Source organism: Tauraco erythrolophus, chromosome 18 (assembly GCF_009769465.1).
Source record: "Tauraco erythrolophus isolate bTauEry1 chromosome 18, bTauEry1.pri, whole genome shotgun sequence".
NCBI lineage: Eukaryota > Metazoa > Chordata > Aves > Musophagiformes > Musophagidae > Tauraco > Tauraco erythrolophus.
In genome coordinates, this window is record NC_141482.1 from 15,216,511 (window position 1) to 15,243,456 (window position 26,946).

General features: G+C 42.3%; 2 protein-coding genes across 3 annotated transcripts in view; one reads left to right on the forward strand and one right to left on the reverse strand.

Annotated features, from left to right (window-relative positions):
• The first annotated feature begins 1,177 nt into the window (after positions 1-1,177).
• On the forward strand, positions 1,178-8,358 carry BIRC7 (baculoviral IAP repeat containing 7). Of its 2 annotated transcripts, XM_086623042.1 has the most exons (7): positions 1,178-1,697; positions 3,831-3,930; positions 5,180-5,261; positions 5,363-5,408; positions 6,409-6,627; positions 7,599-7,670; positions 8,156-8,358. In XM_086623042.1, exons 1-7 carry the CDS (start codon positions 1,178-1,180, stop codon positions 8,356-8,358), a joined length of 1,242 nt encoding a protein of 413 aa, XP_086479168.1. The 2 variants fall into 2 exon arrangements, with proteins under 2 accessions (XP_086479168.1, XP_009990264.2); XM_009991962.2 differs by lacking the exon at positions 6,409-6,627.
• Positions 8,359-13,002: 4,644 nt separating this feature from the next.
• Positions 13,003-26,946, reverse strand: part of NKAIN4 (sodium/potassium transporting ATPase interacting 4) — a 50,929-nt gene continuing 36,985 nt past the window's right edge. The window contains exons 5-7 of the mRNA XM_086622887.1: positions 21,586-21,646; positions 18,333-18,417; positions 13,003-13,026 (exon numbers count right to left, since the gene is read on the reverse strand). Coding sequence (XP_086479013.1) covers positions 13,017-13,026; positions 18,333-18,417; positions 21,586-21,646 — 156 coding nt within the window. The 3' untranslated portion in view covers positions 13,003-13,016. The remainder of the gene's footprint in view (positions 13,027-18,332; positions 18,418-21,585; positions 21,647-26,946) is intronic.

Here is a 26,946-nt window from a genome sequence, read left to right on the forward strand (position 1 = left end):
TTTACTGTAGAGTAGCTACTACACAGCTGGTCTCCATTTGATCGTTTTTTACAGTGTGCCTATTCAAAAAAAGTGCACTGTAGTAGTTATCTATTATCTTAATAGTGTTGTGTATCAGCTTTGAAGCACCCTTTTTTTGGGTGGGGGGTGTGTGCGTGTATATTCTAATTTAGTATTTGCAAGTGTGATGTCTTGGGTCTGTATGCTTACAATGCTTAGCTCTGACAACCAGTAGATAGTCAGCACTTCCTTGGGATGAGCTGACCTTTTGATTTAGGCAGTGAAGGGATTTTCTGAGCATTTAATTTTTTTAAAAAAAGGATTTGTTTGCAGCTACCACTTTATGTAGTGACTTCGCTCTAAAGGAATTCCTTTGGTGTGATTAGTTAAATTGATCCCAATTCTCAGTTTTGTAATTGTAGACCTTTTCAAAGTGTATTTTCCAGCCATGTAGAAGGTGTTAGAAGCAGTAGCTGAGTTGCAATTTAGCTTCCTCACGGAGGGAAAGGCTGTTACCTTACGTAGCGTGAGGGCTTGGATAATCCGGTACTCAGTAACTTCTTTAATTTCACGCTTCCTCTTGCACAGAACTAGCACAGACAGAAAATGCCTTATCTTTGATTTAAGGATTTTAAATTAATCTGCTGATATTCTGTGTAGTGTTTGGGCTCTGAACTGAACATGATGAGACAGCAGTTGTTTGAGCGTGGCTGTCCTCTGCTTTGTTATGGGATGCCTTCTGAAATCTGGCTTGGGGGGAAGCAGTCTTTTTCATGTTAATTTAAAGGCTGAGCAAAATGACTGGCATTTATCACGCCGATCAGATGCCAAAAGCTGGATTGGCTCAGCCAGGGAGGCAGCACAGGTTTTGTCCTGCCCCTCCACTGTCTGTTCCCACAAGCATCTCTCCTGTGAATTGGCAGAGCGGCTCAGAAAGTGCTGGTCCCTTCCCTTCGGACACTAGTGAGGACTCAGCAAAAGTTGAACAGCAAAGTACAGAAGCACCAGATCTCTGGTTGGGCTGTGATTCCAAAATGAGCTCAGCTTTGTCAAGACCAGGAGCTTTCTGGAATATGCATGGGAATGAGGAACAAATAACGCAGGGTGAGCGCTGCCTGATGCCGGGACTCCAGCTGACTGCTCTGGGTTATCTCGTCCTCTCTTTCAGAACGAGAACATGGGGGACATGACACCAGCAGAGGAGCTCGAGCTCAGGGCTGCTCGCTGCCAGCTGTTTGAATCCAGCATGAGGAACGAAGCAAGAAGACTGAGGACTTTTCAGCAATGGCCGGGCACCTCACCTGTGTCTGCCCGAGATCTGGTCAAGGCTGGCTTCTTCTTTGTGGGTCCAGGAGATGAAGTACAGTGTTTCTGCTGTGGTGGTGTCCTGCAGGACTGGAGACCTGGTGACTGCCCGATAGCAGAGCACCTGAAGTTCTTCCCTTCCTGTAAATTCATTTGTGGTGAGGATGTTGGGAACCAAGAGATGCTTCCTCTTCAGGAAATCTTTGACACTGTGGATGGGCAGTTCCTCAGTTTTTTGCAGGGGATGGACAGTGAGGAGACAGCCCTGCCCAACGACCCAGAATACCCAGATATGGTAACAGAGGAGACAAGACTGTCCACGTTTCAGAACTGGCCACAATACACTGACCTGCATCCTGAGCAGCTGGCTAGAGCAGGATTCTTTTACACAGGTAGGTACTCTGGGGAAATGTTTTTAACTCTTATTCAAGTTAACATTTGATGGTGTCACCATGTATTATTACTTGTACCAATACTTGCAAGTATGTGTAGTGTAGTTAGAAACCACATCCTTCCTTCAGCCTCTGCTGTTTCACTTTGCTGCTTGTGCAAAATTCACTTCTACGTTATCTCCTGTTTGGGTACTGAGGGGTCCACTACGAAGTCGATTCCCTTACCAGCAGGAGTGGAAAAAGTGGTGTGTTTTACACAGGTATGTTACTGGCAGAAGAGTGTGTGCTTTAAGATCCATTGAGCCTATTTATTACTTGCACTCGTAAAAGGACTTGAGGCATTTATCTTGGCATGGCATGTTTTGTATAAGCTCTGTCTCGCACTGAAACTGTCTCTTCTTAAAAGAACCAAATCTGAGCGAAATTTGTAGATAGTCAGCCCGTTTGGCTGTCACTGGCTTGTTGCAGTAAGAACCCTGGACTTGTCATATAGAGACAAAAAACCACACTTTTTTTTTGAGGATAATCAGCAATATTTCTTGTTATCATATGCGTGTGAAAATAAAACATCACTGTTTCTCCTTGAGAGGGCTTTGCTGGTTAGATAATAGGTTTGAAGAAGTACTGCTCCCTGGATGGACCAGTCCGAGGAAATATTGTACAAAACAGTACATTGATGCTTGACTCTAATTAAATATTGAGGGAATCCTTCTGTTTTTTGAAAGCTAGTAATGTAGTGATGTTTCTGTGTTACAAGTATTTGCACATGAAACTGGAACGTGGAAGGAAGTGACAGGCAGAGTCCATAAACTAAAGGTCCCTCAGCAGAAAAAAATCTATGTCCTGAATGCCTGACACTGTCATTGTTGAAGTAAAATTGAATTGCTTCTTTCTCCACTTATTTAAGTACTATTTGTTGGTAAAGATGGGAATGGGGGGAAAAGTAGCCTTAAATGTGGTGATAGCTGGAAAAATCCAAGATGCAACATGGTCAATGACTGGCATATAGGAAAGTCTGTCTAAATAACTGAATTCTGCTCTTTTAGGTTGAGTTACAGGAAGTGACTGGCGAGTTTGCTAGCACGTGCCTACTTCTGCAGGATTTTCACTCAAACTACGTAACCTGGATCTTGCTGTAAATCCAGTTAATCCTAAGCATCTGTATGTGTCTACTTGGAGCACAGTAGTGGGGGTTAAACAGCATGTGTGCCTAAATGGAAGGACATTATAGGCATATTAGTTTATTTGCTGCTTTTATCTTTTTATTAATTTTTAAGGCACATAACAGACCAGCATGGCCAGGAACACAGAATCAACTGTACCAGGGTGTCTGCAGCTCAGAACCCGTGTGTTTTGTTTTGGAGTTGATTTCTCACTTGCAGAGCAGCTGTTTGAGAGCCCAGCACAGAGACTCTGGGGAGTCGTTAGGCAGCAGCAGTCTGACATGGACTCGCCTGCGGTCCCTCGAGCAGGAGAACTTGAGCTGAGCCACAACAGTGCTCTAACACGAGAGAGTGTGGAAGATCATGTCTGTGACCCAAACTCACTGGCAGCCTTTACTGACAGTGTTTCATTGCCCTTAGGGCTGGATGTTTGTAGGCACTTAGTAATTGTCTTTGGCTTTTAAATTTTTTTTCCCCCCTGTGATTTCCGCAAAGAGATGCACAGAAGCAGGATGGATAGCCTGGGACTGTGTCGTGCCAAATTCTTACACCTATGAGATAGAAACATGTACATTGTCTGACTGTGCCTGCTGCTGGTTATGGCAGATTGTGGTTAGGAAACAAAGTATGTTTATAGGTACAGTTAATTACAGCTCTACCCTAAATGCAGGCAAGAGGAAATTGGATAGGTATGTACATACATGGGAGCTGTGGTGCTCACATGCATGCTGCCTGTTAGCTTGTGACTCAGTTCTGGAATCATCTCAACCAGCTGCAGCTCTGGGAGTTCACACTCTCATCGGATGTCCTACCTCTATACAACTTGCACAGTGTTGGTAAATGGTCATGTGCTCATCTGTTCTGTCGGGTAGCCTGTGTTTTGTGCTGAATCTCTCCCCAGGTTCTCATCCAGGGCTAGTAGAGCATACAGTGTCTTGGCTGTCAAATAACGTCTTGATGTCTTTTTCAGGACAAGATGATGTAGTGAGGTGTTTTTACTGTGATGGAGGTGTGAGGAACTGGTCCTTAGGAGATGATCCTTGGAGGGAACATGCCAAATGGTATCCGGGGTAAGTCAGTCTTGGTTGACAAACGTCCCTTGTAGCAAGACCAAAAGATATGCTGTGCATTCCATGCTATTTCTTTTTTTTAAGAAGTACCCCAAGTTGAGAGACGAATGAGTCACAGGTGTATGTTGTGGATTTTTTTACCTAGCTAGAGCAGGTCAAAAGCTAGTCAGGTATGTTCAATCATGTTTAGCAACATAAACTGTTGCAATAGTCTGTAACCTTCTGGAAGTCCCTGAAATCTTGAGAGAGGTTCTGAATCATTAAGATCGATGTTGCACAGCAAGGGAGCATCTTCAGATCCTAGTGGTGGGTCAAGATAGAAAACTTGTTTCTAGGGCTGCCATTTAGTTTGTACTGTCTTCCCAAAATACTTTCCCCCAACTCTCCCCTCACATGTGAAAGAACCAAAGATTGGCCTGAAAACCTAATCATCATGTCTTCAACTGCCTCTCCTCTCTTGTTTCTCCCTTTCCACCCTCCTCAAAAAGTAGTTGATGTGTGTCTCGTGTCTCTCTACATACATTACCCCTTACAATAGTTTGCTGAGTGCAGGACAGTCAGCCTCAGTCCCTTTAGGCTTCTTCTCAGACATTGCCACATCTTCTGTTCCAAAGGCTGATTTTTTTCACTGGAGTGTTCTGTGTTAATGATGAAACCTACTGGATGATGGTTGTTTAAGCTGTAACTATTTTTTAAAAAAAAATAAATAAATAAAATTGTACAAATAGAAGTGACAAGGCCTAAATATTTAGATTCTCTTGCTTTAAAAGCAAAATCAAATGTTCAAGCTCAGGTAGAATGGCACAGTTCAAACCTGAGATTTTCTAATTTGACCTAGAGTTCACCATCTAAAAGTTCATTTAAAATCCCTTTCTTTTATGGCAAATAGCTGTGGTTTCTACTGCTCCGAGGTACAAAAAGAAAGATATTTGTAAGCCTTGTTTTTCTGTAGTAGTTTGTGTTTTTCTGTGAACTGGTCTGTTAAATTTTCTGTGATCAGTTCCAAAGGATGTTGTAACTGAGCTCATCTTGGGCCAAACCTCAAGACTGAATTAAGGGGAAGGATCATGAGCCTCTTATTGTTGCCCTTCATGCAAGGAGGGCAGGAAAAAGACCATGATGCTCCCTCTTCTTTAATAAATATAGCAGTTTACTCGTAATCCGGTAGCACCCTTTGTACCTAAAATTCAAACTGCTGCTTTCCCTTGAGAGACCCTGTACTAATGTGTTTAAATCTTTCTGCTCATAGGTGTGACTTTTTATTGCAGTCAAGGGGGAGAGAATTTGTTAGCAGTGTTCAGGAGACCTTTTCTAGCACCCTGCTGTCTCCAGTGAGTTGTGAATATTTTGTGTATAGTGGATGGGGGTTTAGTAGATACGGGGAGTTTTGAACACATGCTTCTCTTTTGTGACTCTCTTCTGACATTTTCAGAGAGATTCTTGGGATCAGACTGAACAAGATTCCTCTGCTTCCCAAGGTCAGTGCTATAATTCCATGGTGGTTTTTTGTTCTATTGAAGTGGTGTAGTCTTACTTCTACCCCAGCTACTGTGTACTCTGTAGACATGGTGTTTGAGAGATGTCTTGGTATTCTAGAAGTTGTTTCACTGTATTTTTAGGGAATGGTCTCTAGCACAAGAAGCAAAATTGCTTGCTCTTGTGAGACCTCTTTTTAGTCTAAGACTAGAGACATTTAGCTAGTCTGGATAATCACATGAGTTTTGGGTGCTTGCCTAACCTTCCTTTGACTTGTCCATGCTCTTGATGTTATTGTCTGTCTGTGGAGTTTTTCATGAACAACTGGATGCTCTAGCTGTTCTCTGGTGTCCTGTCAAGTAGGTTTAAAATACTGTAGTCTGAAAGTGTTGATTCTGGGACCTATTCCTATTCATCAATTTCTCCTGCAAATTTCGTTTGCAGGAAATTTCATTAATAGGTGAAATTTGGCTCCCATAACTGTGGAAAAGTGATTTTTCTCATTCTGCTGAAGAGCCTATCTGATAGGATGAGTTTAGAAAGGCTTAAGCCTTTGAAGGGGCTGCCAGCTGAATTTTCCAGTTCTATCTTTACTGATGAATGGTTGAGCTAGATTATGAGGTAGGAGACACTTCAATTGGGATGTTGCATTTGATCTTCATGAAAGCAGTTTTGAAACTTCTGTTCTGGGATACGAAAACAAAGATAAGGATTCTGGACAGGGGCCAAACGTGGGAGGCTTGGTTTACTATACAGTAGAATAAACCATCCAAAATTAGCCTCTTGGCTTTTATGAAATATTACTTATGATAACTAACTCTCTTATGAATTAGGATTGGAAGTAAAAACTGTAAATCTGGATGTTGATCCAGCTATAAAGATAGCTTGAAAAACGTTCTAGAATACATTCATGCCAATTTATGTATAACAGCTTCAGGGAGTGGCATACTTTTTGCCCAAATTTCTGCCTTTTTGGTAAGGTATCTGCTCACTGCTTTACAGATCCTCTGAGGAATTGGCAATTGCAGGATCTTCCTTCTCTGCATCAGTTTACCATAGTGCAGAATGTCCTGCAGATGGGCTTTGACCCCGCCTGGGTGACTAACCTGGTAGAGAATAGATTCATGCTGACTGGGACTTTCTACCTTTCTGAGTCTGAACTGATTTCTGATCTGCTTCAGCCAGACTGGGAAGAGAGCAGCAGTGCAGAGGAAAGCAGAGGTACGCCTGACTCTCACACTCACATTCTGGGTGGATGTTTAACCTCTTATTCACTTCATCTTGAGCACTGCTGTGAGTGTCTTGCGGGTCTGCCCTCTCTTTTCCTAGACTGGAATTAAAAGTAGTCATGTACCCAAGCCTGCCTCTCTCTGAGAGGCTGAAGAATGAGGTTCTGCTTTAAAGAAACCCAAAGAAGCTGTTATTACAGGAGTATCAGGAACTATGTCTGCCTCCAATGGGCTATGGTGTAGATGTCCTCTATATTTTCTGCTGCCCTTAGACCTGCAGTAGCAGACAGCTGCATGATGTGGAGGCTTGTGCACAAATTCACATCTGATGCAGACAGAGGCAGTTGTCTGAAGCAAGGCTTCTAGGATGGATGAGTACTCCAAGCCTATTTAAAATGGAATCAATGATTGGATCAGAAATAGCCACACTCCTTGTTTATTTAGGCAATATATCCTCCTTAACTTGTCTCTGTCTGTCTTGTGTTACCTGTTTTGTGGAGTCTGCTTGCCAAGTGAAGTTTATTTGAAGATGCAGCTCCATGCAGGCTTTGTCTGGTAGCAAGCTGGCTTTCCAAAGCTCCTGTCTCCATATCATGGTCTGCTGTTTCTTTAGCTAAGGCAAAAAAAAAAAAATATCCATAAAACTGAAAGTGTTATTAAATAGTAGCACAGGAGTGGAAGTAAGCAGATGATGGCTCCTACTGTCTGACAGATAAACCAACTTTGCTGAGGAGACAATGTGATTTGGACGTGTCTTGGTAGGGAGGTTAACATGCATGGTGACTAAAGCAGCGCGGAGAACATCAGCTTCTCCAGGCTGAGTGTGTGAAGTTAACAGTGGAGTAAAGAGGCGTTTGACCTAAGACTACTGAAATCCAGGATATTTCATCTTTTTAAACAGCACTGTCTGCAGAGGGAGGAAAGGGGTAGCATTTAATGTCATCTTCTTTCCTGGTCATACAGATGCTGTTCAGAGAGAGACTGAAACATCAAGTTCAAGAGGAGAAATGCAACCGGTGCAACAAAAGGAATCAGGTGTGCTGGGCTGACAGTGGTGGTGAAATTGAGCATAGGCATAAGTGGGTTGTTTTTTTTGTAGTACTGGTATCAGTGTTTATTGTGTTCCTTTACTTTTTCTAATCCTGAAGGAGAATGTGTGCTAGCTTGAATAGTAACTGAACAGAGACCCTTATTCAGGAATGAGTTTTACTGTGAAGCAGACTGTCACACAAAAAAACTGGTTTATCAGGAATAATCTACATATTACAGTAAAAATATGCTGATCTCTGTCCCTGCTTAGTCCAGCACATGTAGATATGCTGGATCTTGGGTAGATAAGCCAGAGCCTGTAATAGCTGTAGTTTTTTCAGCTTAAGTGAAACTTGCCTGAGAGGTACTTTTGCCATCTTAGTCTCTGAACAAAATTATGAGCAAGTTGCAGTGTGACTTCCTAAGATGAAAGGACTGGCTGTTATATCACTAACAGTTGTGTGTGGTTTTTTTTTTCTTTTTTTGTAAAGATGTGTCTCGGATGAACACAGAAGAACAGCTCCGACGCCTGCAAGAGGAAAGGATGTGCAAAGTGTGCATGGACAGAGATGTGTCTGTTGTGTTTGTTCCTTGTGGCCACCTGGTAGCTTGTGGAGAATGTGCCCTCAATTTGAGATTGTGTCCTATCTGCAGAGCAGTCATACGAGGGAGCGTGAAGACTTTCATGTCCTGAGCCATGATGTGCCTAAGGGGAAAGATAAGTCTGTACAATTGATTCATAACACAGCAGAGGGAGAAAATAAGTAAATAGTTCGACTGATGCTGGAGCAATCTTACTTGCAGGGTAGCTTGGCATAAGTGCAAAAACTGACTAAATGTGCCTCCTATGCACAGTGTTTCTAGTAAGAGTTGCTGGTTTGCTGTACTTTTGCTGATCTTGCTGCAAGACTGCTCCAGAAAAACTCTGCTAGTTTCTTTTTGTCTTCCAAAAAGAGGCTTTTGTTGACAGAGATTCTCCATATTCTTACATTCTCAAATGAATCCCTGCTCTGTGTTGAAATCAAGGGCTGTTTTCAGTAGACTGTCTCTGGTTATTCTCTCATTTAGCAGTTGTTTAGAGATTATTCTGCTAGGGTTGATGGCTTCCTTAAAGAAGTCTGAGTCAAAATGGGAGTATTTTCATACAAAATTCATTCTGTTGAAACGAGAATACTCAGCAGCAATGTATTGTGGGGGAGGGAGAATCTAGCTTTCTTCTGAGCTCTTTGCTGTCTTTCTGCCCTACCCCCTTGCTGAATTTTCAACAATTGACAAAGTGTTTCAGTAATACTCAAATCCATGTAACTAAGTGAAAAGCCTGGCCTGAGCTACACTCTCCAACCTCTTTACTCTCAGCTCACAATCTTCCTCCCTAGAAAGAAGGCAAAATGCTCTTTGGTCTGGATCACTAGGTGATATCCTGAAAGCTTCTTACAGAGCCTCTTCCCTGGCCATTGGATACTGTCCTACTAGAAGATAACTAAAGAAACTTACCTTTTTTAGACTTCTATTTGCTGGCTAAACTGATGATTCTTATTTTAAATGGAACATTTTACCATGCAGCCAAAAAGAGTAACTTTTGCCAATACTATAGCTTGTTAACTGCAGGGGAAAGGAAATACATTTTTTTAAAAATTAACTGTTCTTTTTCACTGAATAAAAAGTTTTTCTTTTGTTTATCTTACACAGGTCTGAGTATCTGATTCTAGTACAATGCCCTACTGGGGGAGGGTGTGTGGTGGTGTCCTGAGATGTTACTGCAGCATCAGGTCGTAGATCACTTTACCTTTTATCCCTCAGTACTACATGAGCATGAGTGAAAGAAGCAACTGTTCTTACCATCCATTAGCTTCCTTTGGAATTCACAAAGCAACATGTGGGTCTTCCAGGCTTTCTTAACTGCAAAAGAAGGACTAAGGATGCAGGAGCATAAGGACTCAATACATGAAGCTGTGTAAGTGGGAAATAATTCTGCGTCTGAACTCAATGGCAGAGTTTTGGCACATGGCTCTTAAACACATCTGCAGAGACTGGAGCACTGGCTCTGGAGTTGCTTCTGTTTGGTTCCAGCCCTGGATACTGAACAAGGTTATAGGCCTGTCTCTGAGTAACTTAAGGTATTAGTTATCCCTGGGCCATGTGAGAGGGTAAATCTCTTCATCCTTGCCTTCAGAAGAAGGTAATATTAATGCAGAAGATGAGAGAAATTACTAGTTGAGCAGGTTAAACTCTCCAACTCTTGGAGGAATTGGTGGGTCTTTGCCAGATAGCAGCTTTCACAGGGAACAGAATTGCATCACCATGCCAAATCAGGTGTTGTGTCTGGGTTCAAGTGTTGGAATAGTGTTATTTCCTCCTAAACGTCAGCTTAGTGTGGCTGGAACCTAGCCTGAGCATCAACAGGACCACAAGGCTGTAAATATATGACCTATTTCTCGGACCTCTTTTACTTAACACTTTGAAAACTGTGGCTTTTCCCCATCTGGAAGGGTGGAGCTGTTTCTTCCATGGAAGATGTGCCTTCAGAAACAGGTACACGTTGTTTTTTGGCTAGCAGCATCTCAAGCGAGGCCTGTCCCCAATAGAGGGCACTCCGAACCCAGCGATAAGGGCACCCACTGGAGCAAAACCTTCAGCTGCTCCTCACTCCCGCTCGACGCTGGAGATGGAAACGACTGGGAGACCCTACCCTAACAGAACAGGGTACTTAGAGCAGGTCTAACTCGAGCAGGCCAGGAGGAAGGGTTGTCAGAGGGATGAGGGATGAATGGCTCTGCTAATGAAAACTAGAGGAGGTAATTAAGTGTGGAATACAATCCTCAGTAGCTTATCTTATTTTCTTTCTTCTCAGATCGATATTTTTTTTTTGAATGATTTATGGCAGACACCGATACTAAATATTACAGGCTCACCAGAACCTTTATTTTACTTCTATTAAAAGATACTTAATTAGCTGTGTTCAACATAACATAGGGTGGTAGTTATGAAGCTACAGTCATCTCATTTTTATTTATTTAATCACTCTTTACCAGTGTGTATTAAAGTCAGGAGGCATGCAGCTAGGTGCATAGTTTGATGCTCATCTTTAGAGTACTTGGCAAGTGGGTTTTGCTTGGTTTTATTAGCAAATGTGGTGTCAAGGTTTCGTCAGTGTGAGGTATAGTGTTAAACACGCAGACCTCAAAATAAGTCAGATCCTTCTGACTTCATACTACCATCTAGAAGAATTCCTTCCTGAAAATCCTGGTGAAATATTTCAGCTGTTCAAAGCTGAAACTGCTTTCTCCACCATCTGTGCTGAATTTTGGTAGCTTTCAAACAAGGCCAATAAAGAATGCTCGTATCTGACAGACGTTTCTTTCTGAGGAAAAGAAATCTTATTAAACCAAAAGTGTAAAGTCAGTGTTTTCTGATGAGGAAAGGGATGACTCATTTCCAAAGCCTTGAATGAAATCTTTCATGGAACAATCTCATTGACTAGAGGATGTGTTCTTCCATTCCTTTTTCTGCCCCTTCAGGGAATGTCAGGTGGGCAAGTAGGAATGAGTATAATACAGAAACGAACTGAGTCAAAGAAGAGGTGGAGAAAGTGCCAAGAGATTGTGTGTCCACACTGCTACACATGCTGTCTAAATGGTGGAGTAGCTTGTGTTCTGCTGTGGTATTTTTTTAACTTGGCAGTGGCACAGCACTGACTAATATGGGAGGTAGAGCTGTTTTAAAGAGGATTGAACTTTTTCTTCCTCAAATGATGAAACTAATACCAAACCAGAACTTGTCTGTTTCGCTCAGTCAGAAGCTGTGGCTTCTACTGGCTAAAAGAAAGAAAAATACCTATAGAAGGCAACGTTTTTACTTGCAGCTGCACCTGATCAGAACTGAGGATGTTAAGTTGCAGTGGGTATGTGGAATGGAAGTTGCAGAAACAAAAAATGTTCTCTTAGTGCTTATACTTTTGGGTTTACAGAAGAGGATTTTGCTTCCTGGGCCCTTTGGAATGGGATAAAGAAAGGCACATCATTCTGTCTTTGACTTAGCACTTAATGGTTTTATTTCTTTTAATTCTTCTCTCACGCTTCCCCTCCCTAGCATGGCTTCTGGCTTGAGTCTTCTGAAAAGCGTTACTCAAAAATCCCAAGTAATCTCAAACAGATTAGGCAAAACAATGAAGAATTACAACAGCACGTGGAACGTACCAGCCAAAGAATGCCACGAGTGGCTGACACACGCTCTGTCTCTGCTTGACACCCAACATGCTGGGTGATGTAGCCAACAAAACTGACTTTGTTGTTTGTTTTTTAATTAATTGCTGCAGCTCATTAATGCAACTTAGTTACACTTACATTTCCCTTTCCTTCAGCCCATTCCCTCCCCTCAAAAATTATCCTGCCACAAAAAAAACTCCTTTCATCAGGATGTTGCTGAGCTTGTACCTGAAATAAGCACAACTGCTCGGTGGAGGTGGCAGGTACAAAACCATCTGTGATCCATGAAGAACTAGGCATTTTCCAGTGTCCTGCAGCAGGCTTCATCTGTGTATATGGCTACATCAGAGTTAATTTAATGTAGATGGGCTAGCCCAGAGTAAGCTACAGCTGCTCTGAGAATGGCTCGCCATGCTGAGTAAAGATGTGGTGCTTGTACTAGTTTTTTTTAGCTGTTCAGCGTTACAGGAGTTAGGTGACAGAATACTGAAATCCAGGACAAATGCCTCCTGCTAAGGTGCTGACCATATCTAAAGAATAGAGAATGAGGGAGTCCTGGATGGATGGGGGGAAGAAGGGAAGAGGTCTCATCTATAACTTAAAAAAATGAACAAACAAAAAAACCCTAAATAACTCAAATGTAAATAGCCCCCACCTAGTTCTATACAGGCAGGAAGGAGATGAAGTTGTGTTAGGGGTTTTAGGCTCTTTTCAGCACAAGGGAAAGGAGAAGGGGAAGAAGCTAACTACAAAACACATGAAATGTCCCAGGGTGTTACACAGTGCTTCCGTCTTTATGGATCCATGGCACAAGGAAGCAGCTCCGACTTCAACTGTATCTCTTGAGAGAGGCTCTTGGTGAACTTGTTCTGCCTGAGGTCTTCAGGCCAGTGCCATTTATTGGCTAATACCACCAGACCGTGGTAGGAATGGTTCATCAGGGCACTTGGAGAATTAAAAACCAACTGCATGGCCGTTCTTCAATGTACATTCATTGGATTTGAAAAGAAGACAAGGAACAAAAAATGGAATGGAGTTCACCATCCTGTGTTTCCTCTGCCAAAGATCCAGGCCACAGGGGATTGTTTCCTGCAGCACCTTTTGATGGTGGAGTTCAAGGTTTATCCATCTTCTGGCTCCTCTTTATTTACGCAGGCCTGTGGGGGGAAAAAAGTGAAGGCAGGGCATCAATGTGGAGCAAGGAGTAAGCTGCTTCCTTCAGATAACAGAAATGATGTGGGAATAATGAGGACAAAATTGGTTGGTGGTTGGTTTTGTGGTTTGTTTGGTTGTGTTTTTTTTTCCCTGTTCTGGGTTTTTAAATATGATTGACTACAGATGAGGAATAGGATTGAAAGCTCAGCAGTAATGTGGTTAAGTAGTTTTCAAGTCTGGAAAGAATTGTATGGATACACCAGACCTGAATATACTGCAGTTAGACTAAGGAATAGATATCAGCCAGTGTTAGATCTACATATCCTCAGCGTTTGGAGCTGCATAAGACTTGGTTAGGAATTTTAAAAGCTAGGGATCATCTCTAGAATAAAGTAGCTTCTTGACATCGCGGCGATGTGCTTTTTGTGTAGATGCAGCAGTATAAGCAGATCTACTTTTGTAGCCAGCAGTAAAGATGAGTGAATGTTTTCAGCTGAAATATCACCTCTCAAATATGCAGCTTCAGGTTGATCAAAACAGTTTGTAAATTCATGTTGATATTCAGCAAATTGTGTGGGGAAAAAGTCTACCTAGAAAGAAAAGCAGAAACATTTTGTTTTGGGCTTTTTCTCTCCTCAAAACAAAGTGGTGTGGTGTGTTTGTTGGTTGTTTTGTTTTTTTTTTCTTTTCCTGGTTAAGTAGAAGTTTCCTTTGTAAAGTATTCTGGTCATCAAACAAAGTTTGGAGGGGGTGGAGGGAAATGAATCCTAAAGGAGTTCCCTCCCCCCTCTCTCCCCCAGTCTTTCAGTCTGTATTTTGATTTTTTTTTTTTAACTGAAGAATGTTATTTGTGTCCTTGTACCTGCCAGTTGATCTACTGAAGAACCTACTTTCAGCCTGTAAGTGGATGACTCTTACATGAATGCTCACAGCTGCTTCATGCCTATGGCCAGCAGACAGACTGCACCACAATAGAATTGATTAGGGAGGATTAAAGTGAGCAATCACCACCTGGAGCCTTAGACCTTTCAATTAACCAATACTTCCTGTTGCTGCCCTGTCAATACCCAAGTCTACATCTGATAAAAGTCACACCCTATGTTACCTTACAGCCAGTTCCACTGGTAGACTTGAGGAAAGTAGTCAGTGACATCTGCCTACGCAACTAGAATCAAATTAAAGCTCTTAAGCCATTAATGTAAGGTAGTACTTGGGGTGCCAGATCACGGTGAGTGTTATGGACAGGAGCTTCACAACTGTGCAATTCACTGCTTGGCCTTATAAATAAAGCCTTAAAAGGCAGGGAGATTTATTGCCCATCTCTCTACCTTTTAAATAAATAGAGGCTACATCCTGTCATCTGGTGAGTTCTTGTCTGAGTACTAAATCGAGTACAAAATCATACTTTGAGGCTCTTCTGCCTTATAATTGAGACTGCACAGTGCTTCTTTTGACATCATTCTCTGAATTTGTTTCAGAAAGACTGAATGGATGGGCAGCCAGGAAGGGCTGACAAATGATCATGATGATCTGGGCCTCCTGCTGTCTTGGCAGGTATTGCAGGGCACTTGGAGATAAGGGCTTTAATCAGAAACTTCAAGCTGTCTTGGTTAACCCTTCCAGAGTTATCAATGCTTCCTTGCCTCAAATGATGAGAATTCTGTTACTACAAATGAACAAGAAGAAAAGCAACCTGGAGCTGATGTCCTGTCCTGTGCAGCCTAAGAGGAGACAGTGGTGCAAGCAAGCATAACCTGAATTTGAACTTTAGCTATGGAAGAGTAAGGGCTTGGCCTTTCCTTCCTGAAAACTTGTTGGAAATGTTCTCTTTTGGCCTCAGGAGAATAACTTCAGTTTTCAGTAAGTGACTACTTACCCTTTGGCTAAGTACTTTGACCCAGAAACTCATGCACTAAACATTTTAACATAACTTCTGTCAAGATTCCTAATATATTATCATTAAATAATTAGTGCAGTAATCAGTAGTGAGACTAAGGGTAATTCCATTACACCGTCAAACTTCTAGAACAATTTTTTTCTTGATAATTTGAGTCTCTCTTACTTAAGCTTGTGACTTGAAATAGGAACTATCACACCCCCAAAAGCCCCTAGAGTCAATAAAATGTAGAACAGAAGCAGTTGTGGAACCTGAAATAGAAATAACTGTATTTACAGAACATCATTGTTGCTCTGTGAGTGCTGGAGGTGCTGAGATGAAGCACACTTAGATCAGGCCTTTGTAAGCAGCAGTACAAAACTGTTGGTTGATTATTTTTTTTTTTTTGGGGGGGGGGGGAGGGGGAGTGTTCTTTTTTTTTTAAAAGAAAAATAACAGCTGGCTTGATCATTTGTGAGGTTTTCCACTAACTGGAGACTTGCAACTGATGTCAAGGAGGTCAGTAGATTACCATGATAAATCTGGGAGATAACTGGATTGTGGTCTGGAAGCACCTATTATCAGTAATAGCTTGGGGAGATGTTTTTTTCCTCCTAGTAGGAGGCAAAGGTATTTAAGAACTCTTTTCAGTGCAGTGAGTGGAAGCTGAAGGCCAGAAATGGGGTGTATGTTTTGAACACTGAATTTAGCAGCTGATAACCACTGAAGTGGGCTGCCAAGGCACAGAGCAGTCTCCCTTTAATATCTTCGAGCTGTGACAGCATATTTAAAAGTTAAGTATCTCATGGCCTGCGTGCTTGATACAGAGGTCATGGGGTTGGTCTTGAACTTCAGCTATGCTCATCGGTCTAGGTCAATGTCATTGTTCTGTGGGGCCTTCAGATCTATGAAAATTCACAAATTTGTTTGGAGAGATGAAAAAGAGAGACTAGGGGAAATTGCAAGCCAGAACAAGGGAAAGGGTGCATTGGGAGGAAAGGAAGGAGTGCAATCTCATCAGAAAAGGACAGATAAAACTGGAGTGAACAGGATAATTCCATTAGGGAATGAAGGAAAGTGATCCTGTTAGTTGTGGCAACAGGGCAAGTGCATTATCAGGAGAGCAGCTGACTACTGACAATGGGGTGATGCCATCCTAAAATTAAAGCTCATGGTTGCAGTTAGCTCCAAGTCAGTAGTTGTAGAATGGATTTGGTTTCATTATTTCCTTCAAAAAAAGGAGCTAAAACTAGAAAGCCCATGTTCCTGACCCCTAGCTGTTCTGTAAATTTAAACTTGAAAGAAGTTGGATGTATTTGTTGTTTTGCATCTTCTTGAACAGGATATAAAAACAGAAAATGCCTTCAGTCATCATGAAATGATTTTCACTGCAGGACAAGGGCACCTGGCACTCAGTGCCTTGGACTGCAAAACTCCACAGCATCATTAGTTGAGAATCAAGTGTCCGTTCCTCCTCTCACTCCCATTCATACATGTGGAAGAAAGGCAAGAGCTAGGCTGAAATAAATAAACAAAAATTGCAATTTGGTGGCTGCTGGGAAATTTATAGAGAGTCACCTTATCTACTGCTCAGCAGCTGTTTTCACCTCCTGTTAGCCAGAAAGAAATATTGTATCATGCTGCAGAAGCTATCAGTAGATAAGTGATGGTCTGAAGAACAAAATAATTATCTGTGTACTTCATTAGTAGCTTACCACCTCACTGAGACCCTTCTAAGGAAGTTTTACGTTGCTAGCTTCTGTTCATATTACAGTCCCCCCACATAGAAAACTTCATTTGCAAGTACTAGCCGCTTTCACAAACAGAATTTGTCATTTTAAGAAAAATGCAGTGCAAACCCCATAACTGTAGAAGTGTGATGTGTCTTCAGCACACTGCTGCATCAAGCTAGTACATCAGGGAGCTGCTTAAAGCTCCAGAGCTTCTGCAGACTATGGAAAATTCCATCCCACTGTGATAAAATGAGAGTGAAATCAATATTTAATCTCTTGTAGCATCCCTTCTAATAATGCTATAGAACCCCGAAAGTTACAGGGAATTTAACTGCTTTGCAAAAATTACTTGTTCTCCTGGTCTTGTGTTGCAGTGACAAAGGGGGTAGTAAGTCCATACTATATTAGAGGGGCACATCCACAAATCCATTTGGGGGCAGTTTTTCTTCACTCAGTCCCACTTTTCTCCCCCCTCTTCACATCCTTCTTTTTGGCAAGACTCTCTGGTAACATTATTCCTAAAAATAAAACAACCTCCCTTAGCAGCTGCTTTAAAAAATTTCTGCCCATTGAACTGCCTTCTTGCAGCTTGACTTTTGAGTATCAAAAATTCTGATCTTACTGCTGCTTTAAACAGATAATACCAACTTTTATATCTGAGAGTCTCATTAAGAACCAGCTTTTAAGTGGACTGCATGAAAGTGTCATCTTGTGCCCTCAGCAGCGGGGAGGGATTAGCAGAGGGCAGAAGCTGGAATTCAACAACGGATCTCTATTAGTGGTATGAGAGGAACTGCTGTGGACAACTCTTCTTGCTGCTTCCCTGCTCTCAGCTGAGCTCTCAGGATGCAAGAGAGCAATACAGCATATTGCTCTCGTTGTAGGCAACAGAATTAAAAAAAAATAAATGCAACCTTAAGAGCAAACCTGAGCCACCCTGAATACAAACCATCTAATGCTTGGTTTCATTTCCTTCACTGGCATGTCAGCTTTGTACCCTACAGGTTCCCCTGGAAGTACAAGCCAGATACAGGGAGACCCTGTACCCAGATAGAGTCAAATTTTGTGGTGCTACCACAAGATTATTATCAGAGGATGACAAAGTCATAGTCAGTGATCAAAACTGCATGGATGTATAGCTCAGAGTTCAGTTATGACTGTCCATCCACAGAGCTAAAATACAGCTTAAATAACTAGATGCTGCACAAATTTTACCCCAGTAGAGATGTGTCACTGAGGCTCTGCCTGGCAGACCACAGTTCAACCTTGAGATTGAGACTCATCCTGCTATTGCTATGGCTTACTCCCAGCATCCACTAAGGCTGACTCTTCCTTCCCCACAGCTCCTACCTTTACCTGCTTGGGCACCATTTGCTGCTGAGAAGCCTCTCTTAGCTTTCTTCAAGGAAAAGGCACCCAGTAGTTTGTTTCAGTAACATCCTCGAGCTAGTCCCACCACTTCCTATCAAACAGCGCTGCCATAAGCCAAGTGTGGCAACACCAGCTTCACCCTGGCAACCTAGGGCTAAGCAGAGGCAGTTTCACCCCTTCTGCTGTCCACTTGTTCATTCTTTCCATGCCTGGAAAGCCTGCTGGAGAAATCAACCTGCAAGGAGGAAAAAACCCAAACCTGTGGCACCCTTGAGCCACCTAAACTGAGAGGTGTGCAGAGCCTCTCAGCACAGGAGATGATACTTACAGGTATGTCTGCTTGAACAAAAGGTTGGTGGGTTTTTCATTGACATGGTAGAGAGGAAATGGATCAAATCCACCAATGAAATCAACTGAAAAAAAATCAAAACTCAAATAAATAAACAAACATGGCCAGAAAGTTGAAAGGAAATGAAAGAGAAAGTTGGTGCGTGTCATGGCATAACACAAAAACTAGCGAGAGAACAGAAAAATGATTTTTCAGGTATGGAGTGCCCAGTGGAAATCTCTGCCTGTACAGACCTCTATTCCAGGATCTCCTCGGACGGGCAAGTGTGCCAAGGAGGAGATTCAGCTGGCACAAGACTTAAAGCAGAGAGCTAACAAAAGACTCCAGAAAAACAAGAGGACCTTCCTCGGCCTCCTTGGATGTTGCCACCACGCTGTGACTTCACGTGAGAACTGAGCTGACAAAGCCTCGGCCATTCAGCCATGCCCTGAAAGAAGGAAGCTGGGCAATGGCTCGTGAGTGAATGCCAGCGGAGAAGTTGGCAGCACAGCAATCCCCGTGAAGGCTATATAGTGAAGTGGGAATTTTCTTGCCCCGCTTGTCTTCCCTGCAAGACAGACGACAGCAGCTTTGGAAAACTGCAAATACCTCATTATCTTCAGCTCTGATATTTTTCACGTCCCCTCTGCCAACTCAATTTCTTTTAATTGTACACAAAGAGGAACAATGCTTCCTTTCTCCAGCGTTCACAGAAGGGCAACGTAACTAAACAAGGAAAGTTTCAAGTGACAATTCCCTTAGTAACCAGAGAAGAATTTTCCAAGTCTCTCTTAGTTCCCCTGAAATTAGGCCAAATCTATATTCCTGAGCGGGCCAACACAGCCGGGTCAGCAGGGGTATGATGGGGTGTGATTTGTGACTGACCTAGCAAAAACCTTTTCAATAGATCCAGCTTAGACCACTTTTTGGTGCCAAGTTAGTGCATTTTGTTTGGAAGTGTGAAAGCTATCCGGTCCAAATGCCATTTAAAAAATAAGTGGAGAGCCTTGTTAACTATATAAATGCCTGTTCATTTTTCTTTCCTGAAGGTGGCACTATTATTTTAAATTTTAGCTAAAGAGTTTTGGTATTTTTTAGTGAACAAACAATAGAAAAAAATATTTGCTAAATATATTGGAAGTGAAAAAACTCTTGTATTTAGAAACCCAAGGATAACATATTCTCACAAATTCCATCTTGATGGATAGCTTCATGCTGATACTGTGATTTTGGAACAACTGTCAGTTAATGAGCAAAATCTGTAGAGGTTCTAAGTTAATTGAGGGGATAATTCCCAGTAGTTCCAGTGAGACTTGACCTTTTCTCTACCACTTTTGCAAATGTTTTGAGTATTTTAAAATCAAGACAGTCTACAGTTTTAAAGCACAGATACTAACTATATTACCTCAGTTGTGGAATGTCTAAATTAGGAAACCTTAAAGAATTTCAATTTTCAGTAACCGTCTAGTACCTCGATCACACAAAAGTCCTATCATCTGAGCACCCAACAATGGAAGCACTCAAAATCCAAGTCACTTAAAAAAAAAATCTTAACTGTGGTTCACTGTTGCAATAAATTACAGTGTATTAGCACATCTAAAATATTCTTGCCCACAATTCAGCATTAGCAGATCCCTACTGCTGTGTTTTCTCATGAAAATCACGTTAGCATGAGCTTCCTGATTAATGTGCCTCAGCACTTATAATTACTCCATGCTGCATATCAAAGCAACATTTAAAGGAAACCACAAATGGAAGAGAAAATTAAAACGCAGCTCAAATTTGTTCGGGTCACTGGAAGGATCCACCACTGTGAGTGTGAAATATTGATAGTTTGTCACTGTTAATTATTCAAGCTGGCATTTTAACTCCAAGCTGGGAAACTGGGAGGGAAAAGGAATTTGTCAGTGGAAAAAAAAACCCAAACATATTCTGAAATTAACAGCTCTGCGTTTCTAGATAATGCTTCCTTCCGTGTGGTTGCCTCTCTTAACACATCCCAACTATAAAAATGAGCTCTGTCAAGTTATTACTTTTCAATATTCAAAAGGGGCTCAGAACTTAAGCTATTTAGCTAATAGAAGAGCTATAGAGTAATTTTTACAATATCACTTATGATGTAGCACTTCCGCTAAGTGCACTGCCAAGCTCCAAACAAACGATCAATACTGTCGGTGGAATGAGTTCAGCCACACAGGAAGCAACAGAACAACACGAGGACAAGTCAAATGAGCAATGAGGCTCATCTCACTCCTGTGAAATCAACATTCTTCACGTACTTTCAAATATTCAGTTCAAAGCTGTTGTTTTTCTGCTAAAATCCATGCCAGCTGCTCTTTAAAACAACAAAGCTACTTGCACAAACCTAATGAATGTACTAAAGAAGATACCTGGATATCTGAGCCTTTGGATCAGATCCTTACCTGGGGTAAACTGGCCTAGACCCATCGATTTCAGCAAGACTTTACTGATTCAAACGTGCTGAGAATTCAAACACAGAAGGGCAACACATTGCCAAAGAAATCAGACTTCACATTTGTTTGAACCCTACGTATCTGTTCTTTTGTTTGCAAAATTATTGCTCTCAAAGGGAGTTTTAGAAGGGCAAAGTAATCCAAGATCAGGTTATGGATATCTGGATAGATCCCACAGACCCAACCACCCGACTCCTCTGAGTCTTTGCTCTTCTCTGACACACGTCATGACACTTAAGATATTTGAATACCAAACACAAGGGAGTCACCTCCTTCCTCCTTGTAATTCAGATACAGTGCTTCCTCTGCTTTTAAATTAAGTGGTCAGGTTGGTTCTTGGCAAGAAATCTCATGCTCTGCTTCATCCTCGGCTTGTGGCATATGATACTCAGCAGGTGGCCTACTTGAGCACGGGGCTGTGCTCTTTGTTGTAGGTACTCCTAATTACAATGGTGATATTTCAGTGGCATTAAGACATATAAGCTTGAGAACAGAAGAAGCTGCCTGGTTTCTCTAAAGCCTAGCCTGAGTTAGTGGCCAACACCAAGCTTTTTTTGGGCTGGAAGAGTAGCAGAATTACAGCATTCAAGACATGGTGATATGGGGGAAAAAACCTCACAGTAAAAATAGCTGATCCTTGAAAGGTAGGTAGTGCTGCATCACATAGATGGAGAGATGGAAAGAAGTCTGATGGCAACTCAGTCCTCACAGACAAACATCTGAGAAAGAAATGAAATTTAATAAAACTTTTGCCAAGGGATCTGTTGATAAATACTTACAGCTGTCTTCTTCTTCTGTAAAAACACTAACAACGTAACAGGCGTAGACAAATCCCACCAGCTGGAAAACAGAGAGAATAAATCATTTTAGCATCAATCTTGAGAGACTGGTCAAAACCCATTTGGCACAACTTCAACAGCCAACATTTACTGTCAACTTGGCAGCATTACTGTAACAGTGGAGCCAAGTCACGTTTGCTGTAAGGTAGAGGGTGCAGGTGTAGGCTTAAGGGAAGACACTACTAGGAGCGTACTCAAAGGTCCAAAGTGAAAACTTGCAAGACCCATCCTCATCTTCAGAGTAGGAGCCTGCTGGTGCTAGAATGACTGGCAAGAACACTGGCTCGCTTTGTTGATACTGAAACTGCCACGCTGAGTTTACGCTCTGTAAAAACGGGTGAGGGTGCAGCAGAGTGCCTTAAGTAACAGACACACGGACATACAGGGGTAGGTTTTATTAGCAGAGGTCCAGGGACAAGAACTCATTAGCTCTGTATTGCTGCCGTAAGGGGTATGCAAAGGAAAAGAAATTCCTTTGGTGCAGGAGCTACCAACAAGATGTGGGTAGTTTTTACGCAAATGAGAGAGAAACTTAGTTAACCATCAAAATAGTGAGGCACTGGCAGCAATGTTCAGAGACACTGAAATCTTTAGTAACTTACGCTTGGAAATAAAAAATTAGCTCTACAATTTCTAAGGTTCTTCCTGTCTTTGGAGAATAAACACTTCTGTATGGACTAATCAAGCATTGGGCCTGAGTAGATGGGCCAGAGCATGGTGAGAAACAGACAGGACGATAGCAATGGTCCTAATTCACAAACTGCATAGGTTAGCAGTAAATTGCCACCTCCTGGGAACCAGAGAGAAGCAGGGAAGGAGCAGTAAAACAATGGGGTGCCTCTCAAATAACAGCCCTCCTGGCGTGGTGCAGCCCTCGTGTCAACCCCATTGCTCAGAGCAGTCTTTAGAGCAGAAAACTAGAGTGAACATTAAGAAAAGCAATTTAAAGTAGCCTGGTGGGTCTGTCCTTAGTGGTTTGTAGAAGCTCTAAAGCATCAGAACTGCCGCCTTCAGTTTCAGTAGCAAATTGTTACTCAGCCTGAATAGAGAAACAAACTTCTGGTACTAGGAGAGTTAAGCATTCTAGATCCAGCAGGGTTTTATTTTGCTTTGCCTTCTTCCTGTTGATCAATTATCCTCTCCATCCTTCATTTTACATCTTTACATAACACCCCACTTAGCAAGATCTTGGTTGACAGTAACTGTATTAGTAAAGTTATTGTGAGACATAATTGTTTTCCGCTGTGAACTCAAGTCTTTTGGACAAGAGTCAGGACGTAACACACAGTGACTCACTCTGAGGGAAGACAGAACGATGCATGGTAGGGCTGGAAAAGCAGAGTCCATTCATTTTTAATATGACAGAAAAATACATCACACCGGAAGACAAAAGGCAAGATAATGAGATTGCTGCTGGGGAGTTATAAGGCATTCGTGACTTCTCCAGCTCTCCCCAACAAAACGCACCTTGTTGGAAAGAAATGGAATGTTTTGTAGCATCACTAAACCTTGTATTTCCTTTACAATTTTCTATAATCATCTGAAAGACAAAGTCAGCTCTCTTCTTTCCTCTTGGGTGAGCCTTCAGGCAGCGTGTCCTGTGCCTTCGTGGAGGTGAGGCAGCTCCACAGACTCACCCATTCCCCTGCTGGGCATTTTTGAAACCAGGGCAGCTTCATACCAAGTTTCTATGAGCTACAGAGGACTTCATGCAGAAAAAAAAAAAAGTAAAATAAATCCTTCGGGGCATGATGGTAACCACATCATGCCAATGTAATGTCACCTGCTGACTTTTAGAATCGCCTCCGAGTAGAACTGTTGCTTTTTACAGCCAGACCAAAAAAAAAAAATCAGAATAATCAGAGATTTTCCTTTTCTTCTGTTCCTTGTACTGTACTAACAAAAAATCCGGGGATTTTTTTTTTTTTTTGTGAAGTTTGAGGCAGTTTTGGTGGCCGGCCGGAGGGCGGGAGCCCGGCCCGGGGAACTGGCCGTGGTGCTGACGCAGCCCCTGACGCAGCTCCCCGTTTCCTCGCGTCACCAGTAAGCTCGGCTGCGACGTCACCAATTAGCGCTCATCAGCTGGGCTGGGGGAGATAAGGACGGGAACATTTCTAGATGCTCTTGGGAAAAAAAGAGCGCTCCAGCTTAAAGCCGTCCCCGCATTCCACGAGGTGTCCAACCACCCCTCCGCACGCTCCGGTCTCCAATGTACGGGCGTTGGATCGAATTCGGAGTGCGATCACACACATTTTTGTACTTGCTCCAGCATTTTTATAGTTTGAAGATCCATCCTTTTACATTTTATAAGGTCAAATCATGCAATTTATATACACGTAAACATCCAAGCAGGAAAGACGCATGTTGAATGCGTGCCCTGATTCCAAGGGGATTCTAGGAAGGTTTTCTCTTTCTCCAGGTTTTCCATCATGCCTCAGAGTAGGAACTTTGGGTCAACAGCCACGCAAAGCAGCAGCCCTAAAGCCATTCACTATGATTATACTCTGTAACACGTACACACAAACCCTACGTGAAATCTGTGTCAGAGAATTCCTGATAGTATTAACGATGAAAACACCCTACCTGCCCAGTTTGTGGGCAGAGTACACGAACAATTATCAGCCATGCTGTCACACAGAACCTGTTAAACCTCTGAAAATTGTTCACGGTTCAGAAGCACCAAGGAAGCAGTAAGATTGACCTGGGAAGTTTGTTTTGCACAGAAGTTAATGCCTCATAACCCTCAACCATCATTTCTCTCACCCCATACATTTTTAGCTTTTATGACTAAGGTGACCTTTTGCATTCAGAAAAAACCAAACCAATCAAAAGCTAGTGAATTAAGTGAACTCGAAATCTCTAATTCCAGCTCCATTGGAGTGGAGGGTTTTCTTTTTTATTTCTTCTCTCTCCTGCTTAGTGTTTAAAATTTACTTCTTTCTGACTTTATAATCCATTCCTTCTTTACAGGAGTTTCATTAATAAAAATTTGTTTATTTAATGGTACATTTTATTCAAAGAAGTTTTTATTCAAAGAAGTTTTGCCAGTCTCATGGCCTGGCCAGAACAGGGGAGTTTCAGTGGCAAGGAGAGAAGAGACATACAACATAAACATGAATTGCATTTTTATATGGGCTGATCTAAACTATAATTAAACATATCATCTCAAGGATGAAATGAACTCCTGGGACTCCCCATGTCTCACCCTCTACATGAGCTAGGAAATATAGCAGAGGAGAAATGCCATTCCTGTTGTCCAGTCCTTTTCACTGCAAGAGTCTGCTAGGATGTGAGAGATAAAGCAGACTCCAAGAGACACCAACTTCTCCCTTCTGACTACATCCTTGATGACAATGTATCAAGCCCTCAAACATCACCAATTTTAGCAGCAATTAACATAGGATAGAAAACTTCGCAGAGGCCAAGAGTTTGGAAGTAATTTCACTCTTGCTCAAAGTGTCATCTTGGTTGCTGATTCCAATACGAAAGACAGTTTTAAGCTCTAGTATTCCAGGGAAACAGCAATAATTCTTAGATCTTTTCAAATTATGTAGGGAAGCTAGAAGAGGAGAGAAATGCCAGTGATGTAAAATGACACTAAGCTATTGCTCTAATTCCCCAAAAAATGTTCTTGGGCTTTAGCCTCTGCTGCTGTTTCTCCACTTGTTCTGCATGTTCAGTACCAGCTTCCTCCAGGCTGCAGAAGTATCCGATTCAACTTTTGAGTGGGAACACATGTTGTAGGCAGGTGTGTTCAGTCAGCCTGTCAGACAGCCTGGGAACACACATGTTGCTGAACAAAAGAGGATGGAGCTGGGATGTCTCAAGCATTCTGCAGGGAAATGAACAGAGCAGGAAAGACAGGAAGAGACAAGTGTGCCCAAAGGGAAGGAGGAAAACACAAGTCTGTACATCCCTCTGCCTCTCAGTCACCTGAAGTTAACTTTTTAATAGTGAGTTGAAAAGTGTTCATAAAACAGCAGCGCTGAGCTGAAGTGCTGGAGCCAGAAAGACTGAATTACAGCAAGATCTACAGAAAGGGACTAGCTGGCTGCCAGTGTGCAAAATATGTGAAGGATGGGAAGGCAGATTTTAGGAGGTGATGCTGCTGTTTGTGTAAAATCTTAGCTTTATTCTACGCCTGTCCCAGTGAAGATTCTGAGCTCTTCAACTCTTCTCTCAGTAGAAAAAAATTGCCATTGGTTTTTCCACCACAGAATATGAGCAGAGTCTCCTCCTCCAGGGCAGATGTATTCTAGGTCTCACTTCTACTCAGAGCTAATGAAGCGTGTATGCTCGCGTCAGTGCGAGAGGGGGGAAAGGAAGAGATCTCTGCTACAAGAAAGCAAAAAGCCAGCTTGTGAAAGAGCTGATAGCCAAAAGGAGGCAATCAAAATCCTTTGGTTCCTTGACCTTCTTTACTCTTTGGATGCAATTACGACCACTGAAAATCTAGCTTCTGCCAACAGCAAAGCATCTCTTGCACATTGCTTCTCACATAACATCTGCTGTCAAGGCTTGCATCGCCGCCTTCCTGGGACCCTTCCAACCTGTCAGTCTGAGTGAAAACAGCAGACAGGCAGGCAATGAGTTCTCTCAGTCGGGAAGACATTTCCAATTTCCATCCCATTCAGTGGAGCCTCAGGAAAAGCCTAACCCTCCCCACTCCCAGAACTACCATATGGACAGCCCAGGGCTATGCCAGGTATTTCAAAACCAGAAATCACTCCTCTCCCTGCCGGCTGGCAAGTTGGGGAAATGCAAGATGAATCCTTGCTAAGATAAAAACAAAGCAGATTTCTACTCTTAACAAAGTAGTTGCTGTTGCATTTCCTAATTGGGTTGGTAGGATTAGTTTTACAGTGATATTTCTATACCAGTACAGACTTGAAAATGTTTTTATAATTTTTCCTCCAAAGTCCTCTGTGCTAGAGCATTGAGAAAGCCTACAGCTACTTCTACCATGCGTGGTGACTGATATGCCCAAATTTGATCCCATTCCAGATTAAAGGAATTGCTTTAGCCTTCAAGGAGTACAGACAAGCTCTGAGCAAAAGCAGACTGAGACCTTATGTATCTTCAAATGTATGCCCAGGAGCAGGATAATACAGTCAGCAGGAGTCAAGATGACAGCAGCGCTGTGCTCACCATATGGGCTCAGGTTTGCTTTCCCTCTCCTTTGGCATGCGAGAGCGAATTCAGCAAGATGAACTCAGCCTTACCCCAGGTACTCAATATGGTGCTCTACAGTTCCTCAGCAGTCTCAACGAATTGGTATTTCCAGAAAACAACCAAAATGTG

What these genes read in the sequence shown, in the direction of transcription:
- BIRC7 (XM_086623042.1), top strand. Translation starts at nt 1,178, where the DNA reads ATGGGGGACATGACACCAGCAGAGGAGCTCGAGCTCAGGGCTGCTCGC. An exon ending in CATGCCAAATGGTATCCGGG is followed by an intron (nt 3,931 to 5,179) that starts GTAAGTCAGTCT and finishes TTCTGCTCATAG; the next exon opens with GTGTGACTTTTTATTGCAGT. An exon ending in GGTGCAACAAAAGGAATCAG is followed by an intron (nt 7,671 to 8,155) that starts GTGTGCTGGGCT and finishes TTTTTTGTAAAG; the next exon opens with ATGTGTCTCGGATGAACACA.